Here is an 18,428-nt window from a genome sequence, read left to right on the forward strand (position 1 = left end):
CGGATTCGTCTGGCCCACATTTTCTCCAGGTTTCCTCTCTGCCAGATAACCAGAGACGGAATGAAACAAGCGCTGCCTCATGAGCCCTGCTGCTGTCATTCAAGCCAGACACCAAGAGTTAGTCAGCAGTAATGGAAGTAGTAACACAATACCGCGTCAGTGTGGAGCCTCAACTCTTCCAATAAGTGAATGAGTTTGTGTGTTATCATGATGAAGCCATCCTGCTGCATTACCTAACACCAGCTCTTGCTGTGTTATGTCAGAGTGTTACTTCATCTGACTGATTGCACAAAGGACAGGAAAGGCCTTGAATCATCAGCACATCATACTGAAACGCATTTGTAAATGTAATTTGTGTGACTGTAAATTATCTGCCAAAGCTCTCTCTTTAGCAACACAATGTGACAAACTATGTTCAATGTAGAAAGATAATGCAGCGACATACAGTATTGTAAACTAAAAATATATACCTTTACATTTTAAATTACCCCAACAGCACAAAAGAAAGTGTTATTTACATGGCTGACATGTTTTAGCATGCACATTATTGTGCTTTGCAGGCGTGAACTACTGTATATCTTAGGCTAATGAATTATATTTAAATTCATGTCATGTTTCACACTAACACATAAAATAGTCCGCATTAGATATTCTTATTAACTAATAACTGCAATGTTAATGTTACTGTTAAAACGCTAGCTCTAATACAGGTTCATCTTTTACAATGGAGTACAGCGTGTACTGTGTGTACTTTCCCAAATACTTTTTGACCCTCGAAGGTCGATACCCTATACAGGTATATCAGGTGATATATGAAATAAGAGCATTGATATACACAGGATGCATACTGTACATCAGGGGTGTCAAACTCATTTTCATTGAGGGCCACATCGCAGTTACGGCTGCCCTCAGAGGGCCACTTGTAACTGTCAGTATGTATGAATCTAAATACGAATATAACCTCATAATATTATTACAGTTGCCCATGCATTAGATTATAATATTTTTACTAACAAATTGATGGACTTGCTTCGAAGTGAGAATGTCATGGTGACAAGCAGACATTCAAGTATTTCTTTTTGAAAAATGCTTGGAATGCTTGCTGCATGAATAGATAACACTGACGTTTAGAAGAACTGCATGCAGTACAATTTTTCTGTCAAAATAACAGGTCAAATACATTTAGAAGAGCAGGTGTAAAGTGCATTATTGACATGCATTATTCCAAGGGTTTCATGGGCCGCATAAAATGATGTGGCGGGCCACATCTGGCCCCCGGGCCTTGTGTTTGACACCTGCGCTGTACATGAACATAAATTCTCATAATACCCAAAATACGATTCAGCAGCTCACACCTCAAAAACAAATGCTGAAGCAAACATTAAAAAGTGGAAAAAATAGTTGACTACAAACAAAATAAGAAATAAACAAAACATGCATCACATTAGTAGATTTAATACAAGGGACTAAACTACATTTTATGCAACAATGTAGCTGCTTTGAACACATGCAATATATAAAATGACAACTAAATACATTACTTGGAACACTTTCAAAATCGGTTGCATATTCACCGATGCTGATTAATCGGTGATACATCATAACCGGCCCGTCGGACTTTAGTACACACACACGCGCGCACACACACAAAAGCATTCCCAGAAAAGCAGTCAACAATTTTCAGTCATGTTGTTGTTACGATCAGTTGTTACATTTAATGACAGCAAATGTTAGTCACTAAACTTTGTCAAATCACTATCAAGGGCATTATACTGTATAATGCTTGCAGTACATTTGAAAGCTAGCGCTCTCTATGGAGCTGCCTATCCGTGACATACAACAGCTTTTTGATCTAAACATGCAGACAGGTTGAAGCTATACTATATAACTAAATATTGTACTATAAACTTACTGCATGAGTCAGCGCCAGAGGATGGCCCAACACCGATGAGTTGATCCACTATGTGACCTGTAAGTAAATTCCTCTGGCCTGTGGAAGCTGACACTCAGCAGAGCGCCATGATGTAAGCCTGTCCATGACGGGGTGCTGATAACATGACAAACAACTATTGATCATTGTAAAGCAGGAAACAGCAACCTCATATTGTGGGTTACCAGACACCCCTCAACACAACACAACAGTCAGCAACACATTAAATATTTACATTTGATGACTAGAGGGGGAAAAAAGAGGTTAGTGTATTTGTGCATGGTATATCCTCTGAGATTGAGCTAACACGTTCTCCTGTGACCCTTGAAAGGTGTTTCAATGAAAGGAGAATGTGAGTTTAATATGGCAGCCTACGCCTCAAATCCCTGTCTAAACCCTGAGAGAAGGCAGTGCAACATGTGCAGGCTTTGGAGCAAGAGGTCCAGTCTGGTGGCTCTCATCTGGACCCCATCAGGTTGCATGTCCCCAGGCAGTCAGACTGGCATCCCAGGCTGTACCAGACCTGCTCCTTTATTAAAGCCCCAGCCTCCCCTGACCCGGCACACACAGAGCGGGCCCTGGGGAGAACACAGGCTCACACATGGTTCCCATAGGTCACTTTGCTTGTTTGTGACTTTGTGCGTTAGATTCCCTTGCAGACCACATGTGGATTGTGAGTTGAAGTAACATTAGCAAGGGGTTTTTCTCCGCAAAATAATCTGCTTAATGATAGCATACGGGGGGGCGAGCGGGGTGCAAGCGAAAATCCCAGACGCACAACAAGAATAAGGTGTATTTCCACACTTGAACTTGGCACTGTGGCACAGTATGTTCAACACTGTCACAGAACCAGTGACGTGCGGTGTGGTTCATGGCTGGTGAGGCACTGACTCTGATGAGGGTTTTTTTTTTTTTACGTTAATACAGGTTGGTCATTAAGAGGTTAACAAGAAAAAGAAGAGAATGTCACTTTGGTTAAAAAAAATGTCTTCAATTGTTTTCAAATACTTCTTAGTCCCATTTATTTAGTTACTTTGGATATACTGGATTACTGCATATCTAATAATTAACTCTAATTATAATAATTCTATATAATGTTCTGGTTACTTTGGATATGTAATACTCCATCTTGGCAATCAAACTGATACTAAACAGCAGGTGTTCCTGCTGACCAAAAAAAACTGCTGCCTTCTCCTTTCTATGGAAGGACGCGCAATACACAAACAGCAGCCCAGCATCAATGCGTCAGCGAGAGTCAGCACTGAGCAACAAGTCGAGTGCAATAAGTTATTTTTATGTTCTGCTAAATTAATGTATGAATCTGACTGCCAAGATAGAGGATTATTTATCCAAGATGAAACAACAAGTTCTGCACGCATAACTCGATCTGCTGCGAGTAGTCACCTCGACGTAGTCAATATTCCCAAGGCCAACACCCAGTGTCATCTTTCTTCCTACGTCCCAAGAACAGCCAGGTTGTGGAACTCCCTCCCACCAAGCATGTTTCCATAGACTCATACCATGCACTGTTTAAAGTCAGCAGTTAATGCACATTTTTGGAACGATATCATTAGTGAATGAAATACAAATCAGCTTTTTCTGTTGTGCTTATTTATATCTAAAATTTTAGAGCCACTTTTCATCTATTTGATGGCACCACGAGGCCTTGAACCTGCTTCATTTTTTTTTTAAAAGGTCAAAAACAGTCAAAAACCTGGTTTTGCTTTCCATGTTCTCATGCACTCCAAATTAAAGTAAAAGTTATATAACGACTTTTCTAATTTCAGAAATAAGAGCCTTTCTTCAATTATCACCTGCTTCCAATTAACAGCCATTGCGCTTGAGGTAAAAAAAAAAAGCCCCGGTTTATAATTAGAGCATTTACGGTACACACCTAACTAGGGGGTATACATTGTGACCCCACCAGTATGATATGCTACTAATTATATCTATCAATATTAAGTGCAGTAAAGGTGTCTTATAATATGAATATGAATATAATTAATTTGGTTGACATACAGTATGACATTGTGAAATTAGTAATAGTAACAAGGAAACTATAATTAGTTTGCTTCTGTAATATCTGTCAGTAATCATATAAACACGTGATCAGATCAGCATCAGTTGGTTTGTAAAGGTGCATTAAAACAAAAGAAGCTAAATTGGAACCTCCCCTCTACAACAACAGCAGAATTATTTTCAACCAAGTTAAACTGCTGTCTTTTATTTCGATCATGTCAAATACCAGGCTCCTGCTGGTTTTGATGAAGCTATGCGTATTTTTTTTCAGAGACTAATTTAAACTTCGGAATCAGATTGGTCCATGCACATCTAAAGCACCATAGAGACGTGCAGAATGCCTTGTGGGTTGTCTCTGACCATACATTTCTTCCTTCTTGTGGCTTCAAACACTGCTGATACTACTAAAATGTTCCTATATCTAATCTGTGTATGCCGTGTTAAAGAATCACTGATGGATTGAATATTCTGTTACATGAATACATTGTGTTTCCTTCCTGGTAATTGGAACACTGTGATATCAAATCTCCGCTATCACGTTTAAATATCCGGTATTTGACTTTTTATATCATCACATTTATGAAAAATAACTTAAGAGCTACAGGCTGTAGGGCTGGATAAGGAGGTCATTTGTTGCCTAGTCTTTGGAACTTTGAAATGCAATTTAAGGGAGCTCCACCTATAAAGAGAAACTAGACACTGCAGATGAGATGAGAGCATCTCCAGAGCCTGAAAATCTCATTTATATTGCCTGTAGGAGAACAACGTAAGTGGGGTTAACGTTTAAAAAAAAAAAAAAATTGCTCGTTGGCCTCTAAAGAAACCCTGCAAAGCTTGCCAGCCTGTTAAACGTCATCGCAGGCCTTCATCCCTCTGAGGATCCTCACTGACCACATCACTGCCTCTGAGCAATCAGTACTTTTAATTAAGGATATTAGAGTTTAGGTTACCATTTGCAGTGATTCAATCTAAGCTAAATTAGTTTGTAATTGTTGCTTCAAGCATAATCAATATGCCTGCTCGGCTTCCTCCACAGTGATTCTGGTTATCACAGCGGGAAGAGACGCTGCAAAGGAAGCGCTGATAAGATTGCTTTGTTTGCATCCCCAGATAAAAAAAACACCCGAGCGGAGTTAAGACCAGACCTCTCTGGCCGTAGATCGTTGACAGACACTAAAGCGGGCAGTAAAAAAAGTGGGACTTAAGGGCGGGAAAGTGAAAGAACAGACCAGACGTCGACATTAAAGACACGAGGATCAGTGCGAATTGATAAGCCTGCCAAGCATAAGTTTTGTTTATCGCACTGGATGAGTCAAAAATATCACTACAGTATTTAGCATCTGATTTATGATGCTTTCTTGATAGGAAGCACTGAATACGTTACTTAGTTGTCTACTTATTGACCAATATGTATCCTAAAATTTCAAGGAAGGATAAAAGATATCAAATGTGTATGTAATATGTCAAAAGTGGACCCTACAAAATCGTTACAAAGGTCCGGGGGTGGACGAGTTACGGCCTGAATTCCTCACGGCTCTGGATGTTGAGGGCTGACATGTCTATTCAATATTGCGTGGAAGTCGGGAACAGTACCTCTGGCTTGGCAGAACGGGGTGGTGGTCCCCCTCTTCAAGAAGGGTGACCGCAGGGTAAAAGAGTACGACTGTTTTTTTTGTTTTTTTAAGAGTACGACTGTTAGTCGAACCTCGACTACAGGAGGTGCAATGTGGTCCAGTCGCGGAACACTGGACCAGCTCTACACCCGAGCAAGGGTACTGGAGGGTACTTGGGAGTTTGCCCAACAGGTCTACATGTGTTTTGTGGACTTGGAAAAGATATTTGACCGTGTTTTTTGCGGTGTCCTGTGGGGGGTGCTCCGGGAGCACGGGATTGGTGGCGCGCTACTAAGTCCTTGTACAACCGGAGCAGGAGCCTGGTTCGCATTGCCCGCAGTAAGTCAAACCTGTTTCTGTCGAACGTTGTCCTCCTCCAAGGCTGCTCTTTGTCACCGATTCTGTTCACAATCTTCATGGACAGAATTTCTAGACACAGCCAAGGCGTCGAGGGAGTCCAGTTCGGGGGCCTTAGAATCTTGTCTCTGCTATTTGTAGACGATGGGGTCCTGATGGCCTCATCGGGCTGTAACCTTCAGCGTTTACTGGGACGGTTTGAGTGTGAAGCTTCTGGGATGAGACTCAGCACCTCCAAATCCGAGGCCATGGTTCTCAGTCAGAAAAGGATGGATTGCACCCCCCAGGTTGGGAATAAGGTCCTGCCCCAGGTGGAGGAGTTCAAGTATTTCAGGGTCTTGGTCACGAGTGAGGGAAGGTTGGAGCGTGAGGTCAATAGGCGGATCTGCGCAGTGTCTGCAGTAATGCGGTCGCTGTACCGGACCGTCGTGGTGAAGAGAAAGCTGAGCCAGAAGGCAAACCTCTCACTTTACCGATCCATCTATGTTCCCACCCTCACCTATGGTCATGAGCTTTGGGTCGTGACTGAAAGAACGAGATAGCGGATACAAGGACTGGGAAGTCTGGACTTCCCTACTGACACTGCTGCCCCCGCGACCCAGACCTGGATAAGCAGAAGAAAAAGGATGGATGGATAATTAGGAAATTGTTTGCACAGCTAGGTATGGTTCTAGTTATATTATTTTATTTAAAGGTTTGATGGGGAAAGTAGGCCGCACGGTGGTCTAGTGGTTAGCATGTTGGCCAGCCTGGAGATCGGGAAGACCTGGGTTCGATTCTCCCCTGGGCATTTCTGTGTGAAGTTACCATGTTCTCCCCGTGCGTGTGTGGGTTTTCTCCGGGTACTGCGGTTTCCTCCCACATTCCAAAAACATGCATGTTAGGTTAATTGGTGACTCTAAATTGTCCATAGGTATGAATGTGAGTGTGAATGGTTGTTTGTCTATATGTGCCCTGCCATTGGCTGGCGACCAGTCCAGGGTGTACCCCGCCTGTCGCCCGAAGTCAGCTGGGATAGGCGGTATAGAAAATGGATGGATGGGGAAAGTTTAAGCTTAGATTCACAATTCATTGACATTTCCTATAAAACAAAATTGGTTGGAAATTAAACGTGGAACAAGTTGGAAGTCAACTTGTGTCACAAAACATAATCTTATCTACTCAAAATGATCACAACTGACTAATAACACAACTGGTAAATTTGCATCATATGACACAGGAATATTTGACAATTTTCACATTCAATTTACCCCAAATTGTTTCCAGTTTCTCAAGGGAGGGGGGCATGCTTTGCTTCATAGTGTACATGTTGGAATTCATGTTTCCCTTCAATGAACCACAGCTCAACAGTGCCAGCAGCCCAAATGCATCCCCCGGACTACGACGCTACCAACATATGCTCGCTTGGCTTGCCAGCCAATATAGTAGTGGATGGTAAATCTATTCTGATATACCATCTGTACACTGACTACTCTGTAGTATGTCCAAGTTTCATTTCCATAGCATTGGTCCTTAGAGGATATTCTGTCATAAAAAATACTTGCTGTAAAAGGTGTACTCATAGTATATCGTAATTGTAATAATAGACAAAACAATAACTATTGTGATGGCATTTTTTCACATTTTGCACAGCACTGTCAATGTAGTATAGTTACGGTACGTAAAGAAGGTCAACGAAACACATTTCCACTCTTGTAATCGGCCAATGAATAATGCATACAATTCAGTGGAATCCGTGCAGATATCTTTTCACTGTCTTACAGTATCAAGTCAAGATAAACTATCACCTCTCCCACTCTCTCAAAAGTTAGATTTTCTTGCATGTGGGTAAGTGGTTTTACACACACACACGCACACACGCACACACACACACAAACAGAGAGCACAGCACTTGCTCCCATATGTGAGAGGGGAAGTCGCGTAAAGGAGGGAGGGATCAAGTAACTAATAGTCACACGGCTACGCGCAAACACACACTCATTTGTTTTGTGATCAGCCTTCAGGTGAGGATATCACTCCAAGACTCCTCACATCAAAGACCCAACGAATGGGAGGAGGAGGAAGACTCAAGTCTGCCCCACGAGACATCTGCCCGGGTGCCTCCTTGCTGTGTGGAGGTGTGCAGTTGTTTGCAGGGGTCAGGAAAGAAAGGGGGTAAAAATGAGGAGAGACTATCTGACACACGCTTGGAGTGGCTAAAGGTTTTGCTAACAAGGCTTCGACTGCACATGCGACTGCACATGTGGAGAGTCTGGCAGGTAGCAACCGCACTGTGCTGCCCGTTATTTAAATTCACTGGATGACGAAATCAACCACCTGGATCTCTATGATTTTTTTTACTTAATTTGAGCAGCTGCTTGGAAATAGGACTGAGCCAAGATAACATTTTCAACATTTTAGACTGAACAAAAACAGCGAAGGAAAGCAGAAGAATGGGTTTGTTACTGGAACACACATCCCCTTTTTTCCACTTAATTGATGTTCTTTCCAACTGATTTGCTTCCCTGAGTGTGAGTTGGATAGCAGACTTTCTGATTACCCAAAAGTCGAGACCTCAGAGGAATACCAACTGGAGACTGAGCAGCTTTTAAGTCGAACATAAGACAGAGGGAAATCGGGGGATTTCATACAGGTGCTACATAATTTGGATTCTGTAGGGGGAAGCTCTCACCCGGCGTGGACTGCGGAGGGCTCCCCTCCCTGCCCTCCTAGCCTATCTGTGTCCCCAGCAGCATGTCCCAGGCTCTGAGGCTGCCTCTAGTCCTCCACACAGCACACTACCATGATCAGATGGGCTGCTGGAGGGAGTAAGGCTGCCTCGTCCTGCTCCAGGACTGACTTTGGGGCTCATTCTTGTTCTGGGACCAACTTCTCCACACTGTATTCCTCGTGGTCTCTGCCTCTCCTGCTAGCCCTGGTAGCTCTCGCTTTCACCCTACCCGGAACAGCCTGCCATCAGCTCAGGAGAGACAGACCGAGGCTCACCGTACCGCAAAGCCACATGGCTACGCTGAACATTTCTGAAAGCGAGGCCGTCTACAAGCCTAGGGCCACCGGGGGACCGCAAGGGAGGCATGTGCGCAGTTACAATCATCTGCAAGGGGACATACGGAGGAGGAAGCTGTTCTCTTTCCAGAAGTTTTTTCTGAGAATCGACAAGAATGGAAGGGTCAATGGAACTAAGAGCAAGGACGACCCTCTCAGTAAGTAGGAATATATAATTGGTTCAATGAGGAAATTCATGTATTGCACTTGAGTCACTGATGGTCTAGTGGTTGACTCACCTGACTTCAGTTGCAGGCACGCTCTGTGAGAGTGTGAATGTGAGAGTGAATGGTTGTCTGTCTTTATATGAGCGCTGTGATTGCCTGTGAGCAGTCCACGGTATAGTCCGCCTTTCACCCGAAGTCAGCTGGGATAGCCTCCAGCTCCCCCTGACTCTGAGCAGGATGCGTGGTATAAAATGGATTGTACTTCACAAAAACATGATCCGGTTGTTTCTAATTTGACAGATCAAGCGGCCATTCTCTGAGAAAACCCGATTCTGCACAATCCTAATTCCCTGTCTTTTTTGTTTCAAAGCAGACATCCAATGGTATCTGTCCTGTCCAAACACTCAGCACAGAGTTGGTAGCTCTCAGATGGCTTTAAATGGAGCTGAGGCAGATAACCAAGCCATTATCAGGCAGTCTTCACAGCACAGAGTAAACATCGCTGATAACAAGCACAGAGGCTTAAACAGGGAGAGGGAGGATATGGATGTCAGCCCCAATGATGCTTCTATAATCTTCCTGAACCTTTGCCTGCCTGCGACGGTCAAGCAAATTACATCCCCTTTGCCCCAAAGGAGACATTTTGCTTCAAGTTGTAAGTTTCAGCATTCTCGTTAACTATCAGATACTCTAGTGGGTGTGTTATCATATAGCAGCCAACAAGTACACATGTGCTCACACACATCTTCTCCTCACGTGCTCTTTTTTTACACCCCCCCCAATTGGATGTGGGACCTTTTAATGTTCCCCTCGGGAGTGCTAAACCACACTTTCAATCACAGCGTCTTAAGGGTAATGACACAGCGCGGAAGAACATCAGGGGGAGATTTTTGTTTTGACAAGGTCACAACTTTATTTACCGAGCGTATTAAAAGTTGATGCTTTTACTGCTAGAAGTCTTAAGTTGCAAAACTGACATGCATGCCATAGAGTCATCGTCTGACAATTCATCACATTTTCTGTGTGCAAATTCTTAAAGTTTATGGGAGCTGATTTACCCCACTTTTAAGAGCATCACCTTTTTCAAAAGTGAGGGAGTTAGAGCGGCCTTCGGAAAATGGGCTGGGCTGGATGGAGGTACAAGTTCATGAATGGCGCAGCTGATCATTGTGGTCACATCAAAGCCATGTGTCCTCCACTTCAATGGGCTTGCCATCAAAAAGCTCTGTCCTGAGGGGGTCCAGGGACACTGTGTGGATTTTGTGCCCTTGTATCAGGTTCACACGGTAAAGGACACCACACAACAGCAGCTTCAGTCTTCACTCCCTGGGGCCAGACATGATCCCAGGTCTGATGTCTTTTGTGGACTCCCCACACAGTCCCTTGAAGTGACAAAATATCCCGTTATTGTTCCACGAGTGGTAGGACGGCCTTGCCCATCCTGAGCATGAAACTGCAAGGTAAACATGTCCGCGTAGTTACAATATGATGGATTTATTAAGGTGTCTGGGATGTGCAAGCACTGCTGCCTGCCAGCTCACTGTCTCTTAAAGAGCCAGTGTCCAGTCTCCCACAGAGTTATGGGGATGCCAGCGCAAAACTGTCCCACATGGCTTTTTCAGCCTGCTGAGAGCTTGTGCTGAGGTTAGAGAGACAGAGCAAGCTTCTTTTGCTAAGTACCGGTCTGCATGTGGTTCACATATAAGCCTACTGTATATGATGCATGGCTCAGTGCTACTTTTTTATAGACAATAAGATACTACTATAATAAATAATACTGTGGTCCAGTATGGTGCAAGGCAAGTGTGCATGTAAGAATTTGTAGGTGGCATGTGTGCACTGAGATGCCTCTAGACATGGGGATTGTGTGCAAGTGTACACATTGGTTTTCTTTAATCAAAGCAGTGGTCTTTTTGTGTAGGAAAAAACACATGGCACTCTTATGGAGGTTTGGGAGATGTGTATCTTTTCATTGAAATGAGGAAGACGATGGATAGCCCCTCCGTGTAAATACGCCCAATGTGGTTCTTTTCATGTGCTATTAGGACACATCCTGACTTGCACCTCAACATGGGAATGACACGCTATTTTGTGCATGCCGTGAAGAGATCCAATACAAGAGCTCTGTCAAAACATCTGCATTTATTAAAGGATAGATCCTGATCAAGTCTAAAGCCAAGATTCTTATCTGTGCTGTTGGGGTGAGTGCAAGACCATCTAGAGCTGTTACATAATTAGCAACCTTGCCTTTGTGGTGCGACTATAATTTCAGTTTTATCTGAGTTTAGTAGGAAGAAGGTGGAAATCATCCAGTTCTTGATGTCTTTAAGACATGCCTGGAGTTTGGACAACTGGCTAGTTTCATTGGGTTTTATTGATAAATAGAGTGGATTGTTGTCAGCATAACAATGAAAGTTAAGGGAGTACTCGTAATACGGGCGTCCCTTGCCACTTCACGTTTTGAATTGTTTTGCCAACATACATTAACTGATAAATCATGCAGTTTCATGGTTGAATACATATATTATTAGTCAAAAATATGTATATTTAAGCGAATGTTACTTATTCTTTGTCTAAATTGAGCTGAACTGATTTTTCAAGTGTGAAAATGGCTAAATGAACTAAAATACGAATATAAGGCATTCAAAAGACACATTTAAACACGCTGGTGAAATACAGTATTCTACACTGGTCACGAGGTGTCAGTAATGTTACTATAATGTTTGGTGAGACACTCACACGGCAGACTTGATCGCCGGAACAACGGGCTTTCATTGCAGGTTTGAATTATCTCACCGCATGCACAATAATCCCTAATAAAAACACAGACTGCTGTAGCTGCAGTAACCCACAACAAGCTAAAACTCAACTCTGAACACCTGACGTCACGTCCGGTTCGACGGCTCCTATGGAACACATTTATAGCAACACACGCAAACATGAGTCTTATTTATGTCTTAAATGCTTATATACTCTAATTATGGCTACGATATTGGGTAATACGATATATAGAGGAGCTATTTCCTTTCTGGAGGGCTCTAATAATGTTAAAAACTGCATTTAGAGGCTAGTAAACAACTTTTCTATGCCCTAACTACCAAAATATTCCATTTATAAATAAGGAATCCTACTTTGCGGAAATTCACTTACCACAGGCAGGTCTGGAACCAATTCACCATGATAAATGAGGGATTACTGTAATGGCAAAATTATTAAAAGAACTCCAAATACCTCTGGACCATATTGTCACCAGCTACACATACTAAACATAAGTTATGAGTAAGGTCCAGTGATTGCTTCATACAAATATGGAATTTACCATTTAGTAGGGGTGTCATGGGGTGTCTCGCGAGATTACAAGTGACGATATTTGTCTTTACGAGAATAGGGCAGTCAGAAGCAGACTGTGACTATCAGGCTGTGAGCTATGGCATCGCTACTGTGAATAATGATACAGGTAATATGGACGTAGCAGTGCACAAGGCAGGATTGGAACCACACATTAAGTGCTTTGCAAACACTATAAACCCTACAGTCCAAGCTGGCCTCAGGTTTTCCCCACGTCGCTCGTTTGCTGAAGTGGTTGAGACGTGAGGTGCTTTTTTTGTGGGAGTTGAACAGCTACTGCGGTGTTAAGGTCCCAGCAGAAACTGTAGTAATTCTACATTCGATCAAACTTACTTAAGATTTGTCAGATTGGAAATGCATGACAGTACTTATTGACTCGGCACTATAAGCATCATCTACTGCAATCTATTTTACATGTGTCTTTACATAAGTACACATCAACATAAACGATTAATAGTAGCAGCTACAACTGCCGTCATTATTTTAACTTTTATAATTTTTAGTTTTCCTTTCATTTTGTGAAAAAGTTCACAGGTAAAAGCATCATGCTTTGGTCAAGTTATACAACATTTCAAAATGTACTTGTATTGTTTTGGGACTCAGTCAAATAAAAGAAATCTGGTTGTCCAGTCCTATATTTTGTCGTTGTAGTGTTTTTAAAAGTAATGTTAAAATATTGTCTCGTCACGTTGTAGTGAACCCAATATCGTGTATCGTCTTGTCGTGTCAGCTGAGTGTATCATGCCACCCCTACCATTTAGGAATTATAACATTTTTTTTATACAGTAAACCTTAATTTTAGTGGCTCAGCATTGGACAACTGACATAAATATAACCATCATTTGATGATGTCCGTGGGGTTCATTGACTGCAAAGTCTTACAAAATATATTTACCGTACACTATTATAATATATATTTAGAATAGTGTATATTTACACTTACTCATTGCTATAAATAAGAAAGCATGTTCAAACTTTTGACTGGTAGTGTACATAAACATTATCACAACTCATTGGTGGATGCCCAGTGGGACACATTCTCGTTGTCTGAAGCCATGCATTTCCATTTATTATTATGGTTTGGTGTAGAGCTTCCTGTATGATACTGAGGTGTGTTTCTAAAATTCTGTCTTCCTTATTTGGGTAGACGAGAGGGAGAAAATATTATGTATTAATATTATCTCAGTATGATGCAGTGCAGTTCTACACTATTGCAAATTTGCAGCACCGCCTCATGAAATTGTGCAGGTGTACTTAATGTCGTAAATCCACCTGCTTGAAGACGAACTAAACACATGCATGAGCGCATTAGTGCGTGTGCATGCGATCCAGTGCGTATACAAGCTGTCTCGCCCCTGCCTCCGGTGGCTGACTTTGATCAGTGATCATTACAGCCTTTTCTAATCCTCACTCCACCCCCAGTCTCACTGTCATGGCTCCTCTGTCCTCCTCTGTTCTTGCTCTTTTCATCCCTCCCATGTTTACAGAGCAGCCAGACTCAGCCATAGATTGTCTTACATCCTCACTTCATCCCAGACACCTGATCCCACACAGAAACCAGCTCCTCTCAGATCTTCAATGGCCGTTGTGTCCCAGTCCTCACCGCCACCTTGCCGCTTCAGACCTCACCGCCCTGAGGTGCCACCGTTTGAACTAGAAACTGATACAGTCACGACCTCACGGACAAGGAGAGAGGCTGCTGTGTGTTTCGGGCAGGGATTGTTCTTTTTGGGACACACCTGCATGCTCCACTGTCCTCTACTCTCCAAACCATAGTGGAAGAAGGTGCCACACAAACAGTGATCAGACTGAACAGTGGTGTCCTCCCTTCTCCGTGATGTGATCAAACAAATCATGGGAACCAGACAGCCACTTCACAACCACATTACATTTCTGAATGCCTAACTATAACCGTAGTCATTACTTGTCCATCTCCATTTTGCAGCTAGAAAACAAATTAAACTCCTCTTTACAGTTGTCATGTAGGTCTGTGAGGACGTAACTTCAAGATCCCATGACGTTATAACAGTAATATCTATCCCTGGTGCCTGGATATGAGCATAAGTCATGAGAATAATCACCCTCACCTGTTTGGTCCACTATTGAGAGAAGAGGTGCTCAAACACTTGCATTTGAAGTAGTGGGTCTTCATGCCATTGTGAATAGGGCTCTGACCCCCAAACACAGCTCATTAGCATTAAAGCTATAGACAAAACAGCGTGTTACTAAAAGCATTTGAAGGCTAGATTTGGGCTGAGACACTTAATTTATACTTTACACATGGAATTGTGTGTATTTGCGTTAAAACTTGATTGGTTAAAAAAATGATTGGTTTTACTTCAGAAAAAGAGGGTTTATGACTTAATGACCATCAGAAAATGTGAGCGCCAGGGTAAGACCAGTTGAGAACCCCGGCCCTCAAATACGACGTGTCCCCCACATGTTCAATACGTGCTCTGTCCACACACACACACACACACACACACACACACTGCATACAACAGAAGATGAAATAAGTAGGTTTTGTGGTCAAAGGACACATTGGGAAGTTATATCTCTGTGACCTCTGGCACTGAAACCACACAAATAACCTCAACCGTCTCGCAGCCAGAGGATGTCCTTGTTACCTCGTGTATAAATTAACCCCTTCTAATAGCCTTTGAAAACGTTTTGGCAAAGGGACTCAGAAACCTGACCTAGCAAACAGAATATAAACAACCCCCGATTCTCTGCAGTGACCACCTCTTCATTTTCAAACTGTGCAGCTGGACTCAGTTACACAGTTGTAAATTAACTTTATATCGTGCTTTTATGGTCTAAATGCCCCAAGTGTGTTCCCTTGTGTTTTGTAAATGCTTTTGGTTGTTTGATCTATCTGTCTGTCTATCCATCTACTGTAGCTATCCTTGACAGCCTTCTATATATAAAAGCATCAAATGCTGCTCTTACTCTATTGTAGGTATTCTGGAAATCACATCAGTGGACGTGGGAGTGGTGGCCGTCAAAGGGGTGCACAGTAACTACTATCTGGCTATCAGCAGGAAAGGAGAGCTGTACGGAGCAGTGAGTATCCGGGTCAAGGGTCAAGTGTAGATAATTTTACAAGACAATCAACTTGAACTTATACACACAAAAAAATCTTTAATGCCCCTACAGTTGAATTTTGGCATGTGTGCGAGAACAGTGGCGTTTTAAAATACAAAAGCTGGAAGACAACCTGATTCAATAACCTGTTTCAGGGTCAAACTGACTTTTTAAAAAAATGTTATCATTTCGCATAATTAACAGTCATACAAGTGTAACAATAAGCTAAATACAGTTAATATTAAGACATAAAAACGATTTTTAAAAAGTTAAATAAAACGTTCAGTCTTTACTTTAATGACCAAGGAATTTGTGAAGGTGAGTCATGTCACGATAGGCATCTCATATTCTTAACTGTCGAAGTGTAAAAATAGGTTAACTAATGTTAAAACTTGTTGTAAATGTTAAAACACGCTTAGTCTTAATGGGATACTTCGGATTTTTTGACATGAAGTTGTATGACACCCCCATCAGCAGTGTAGTATTTACGTAGTATTTATGTAGTTTTACCTTCATAAACTGTCATACAAGTGTAAAAATAAGTTCATTACTGTAAAACATAAAAAAAAAAAAAACGCTACAACCACTTTTAATGTTTTGGTGCATATTTTCTTGTATTTTTCCCTTTTCTTGTCTCATACGATTATGAGTCACCTTTATGAGTCTGCTGCTATTTTTTTTTTTTATTCCGTGTATTTGATAGGGGCAGATAGAAAATAACATGCAGCAGTCCCATGGTTATGCTGTAGTTTAAGGAGTAGTTGTAGTAGTGCCTGTGCAAAAGGAATACATTCATACATAAAACTGTTTGACATGAGGAATAAAGGAGTGACACATGGTGCCTCTTGTCTTTCTAGAGGGAATTTGGCATCGACTGCACCCTGAAGGAGCGCATAGAGGAGAACGGCTACAACACATACGCGTCAGCCGAGTGGAAGAACAAAAAGCGGCAGATGTTTGTAGGTCTGAACATCCATGGGAGGCCTGTGAGAGGGAAGAAAACACGCAGGAGGAACACAGCCACCCACTTCCTCCCAATTATGGCATGATGAGCCCAGGGAGTCAAATGGGGGGGGGGAGGACAAAAGGCAGCACTGGCTAAGTTCTCAAAATGAAGACTTTGACAAAAGAAATAAGGCACTAACACTGACAAAGAAGTTAATATTGTGTACTTTATTTGAAGGAGAAGGGTATGTCTGTGTTTGCTGTGGCACAGGATGCAATATTGATCTTTTTCTGTGCCAAAAAGCTGGAAATCAATGACGACTATAGAGGTGGATGCAGACATATGGGCAACCTTATCATTAAACACTAGAGAACACAATACTTTGATACTTAACACCCGTGTTTTTTTTGTTTGTACTGTATGGATTTATTTATTTTGTGTCTATTTAACTGGAGGGGAACACTTACAAGCATTCCTTTGCATTCTTTACTTTTTATAGGATCTCTATCATGTGAAAATAAAAATAACAGTTTTCTCCCATGCACCACATCTCTCATGTTTCCCTTGCACTCTCACTTGACATCAGTTCATGGTCTGTGTGTCCTTATCTGTCCATTCCATGTGGCAGCCATTGCACTCGTGATTACCTCCCAAATGATGCGGAAACATAAAGACAAGACGGGATGGAGGGAGGGAGGAAACTGCGCCGATAGTCTTTGGAGATGCAGATAGAATTCCATGGAGTATTGAGGCACCTGTTGACGCTCACACCCACCATTCGTACTACAGCTAGCTGCAACTTCCCTGACTTTGTGGAGTGTTTCCAGTTTTATCGTGTGTTCTGATTATTTCCATTATGCAAGGTGGCCACTGTCATCAATCACTTGCGAGACAAGCAATCAAAATGACATGTCTTTATCACGCACACAAACGTAGTCGCAGGTGAGCCAGTGTACTGTGGGTTTGACTTAAATTATTTTCAGTCCTTGTGTTTGATTTCCATTATGAATTGTGTCGGTTATCATTAATAAGCTGCAAGGACTCGGCTACATGGCGTGCGTGCAAGGGCATGTGCATGGAATCGTGCTGTGCTGTGGCCTACCTCTTCCAAACATGCAAAAGAAGGGGTGTGTTGTGCTTGGCACGGCTTTATACGCTCACAGTAACCAAACGTGCCAGACTTTGGGTATGAGGTGGGCCCAAGCGCTCTAAGACTGGCCTAGTGTGAGTACTGAGGGTTCTGGCTTTGGAAGAGAACAGAACTATGTTGCATAAAAGAAAGAAAGAAAAGAGCAATATGACCAGCGTCTGAGCAGCCTGCACTTCTCTCAGTCAGCGTGCAAAAGAACGCTAATCAATGACAGCTGTCTTGATGCCAGATGAAAAAAACGCGGGGAGAACATTAACACCACACACTTCCGGGCCTCGTGTCCTCTTATCCTCTCGCTCGGAACATCTACGCATGGAATATTGGGAATGTATTGGTAATGGTAACGGTAATGATTTTATTTCTTTCAGACATGCTTAACAATTACATTGAGATTCTCTACACTGGTACAAATCAACATGTCCGAAAAGGAGTAGAAGCAGTGTTGATTTAATCCTACCTCTTCTCCCTGTCTGCTGCTATTTTCTAATAGAGGAAGAAAAGAACAGAGAATGTTTGACGATAGATAGATGGCATATGCAGCAATGAAAAGCAAGGTAGGTTTATCTATAGAGCACAGTTCATACACAAAGTAATTCAAAGTGCTTTACAGAAAAGAGGGGTAAACTCACTTCAGAAAATCACTCCATAAAAACATCAAATCATTCTAAAATCATGACATAAAATTCCATAAATTATTCCATAAAACAAAAAAAAAGATTAAAAATGAAGAGTGCAGATAAAATACTTTCAGTTGTCATATGCACAACTG

The 18,428-nt window shown here is 42.1% G+C and overlaps 1 protein-coding gene across 1 annotated transcript; it reads left to right on the top strand.

Annotated features, from left to right (window-relative positions):
- Positions 1-7,932: 7,932 nt before the first annotated feature.
- LOC129179943 (fibroblast growth factor 10-like) lies at positions 7,933-17,040 on the top strand. The gene is made up of 3 exons (XM_054773819.1): positions 7,933-9,122; positions 15,439-15,542; positions 16,421-17,040. Exons 1-3 carry the CDS (start codon positions 8,702-8,704, stop codon positions 16,610-16,612), a joined length of 717 nt encoding a protein of 238 aa, XP_054629794.1. The 5' UTR covers positions 7,933-8,701; the 3' UTR covers positions 16,613-17,040.
- Positions 17,041-18,428: the final 1,388 nt, after the last annotated feature.

Source organism: Dunckerocampus dactyliophorus, chromosome 4, assembly GCF_027744805.1.
Source record: "Dunckerocampus dactyliophorus isolate RoL2022-P2 chromosome 4, RoL_Ddac_1.1, whole genome shotgun sequence".
In the NCBI taxonomy this organism is placed as follows: Eukaryota; Metazoa; Chordata; class Actinopteri; order Syngnathiformes; family Syngnathidae; genus Dunckerocampus; species Dunckerocampus dactyliophorus.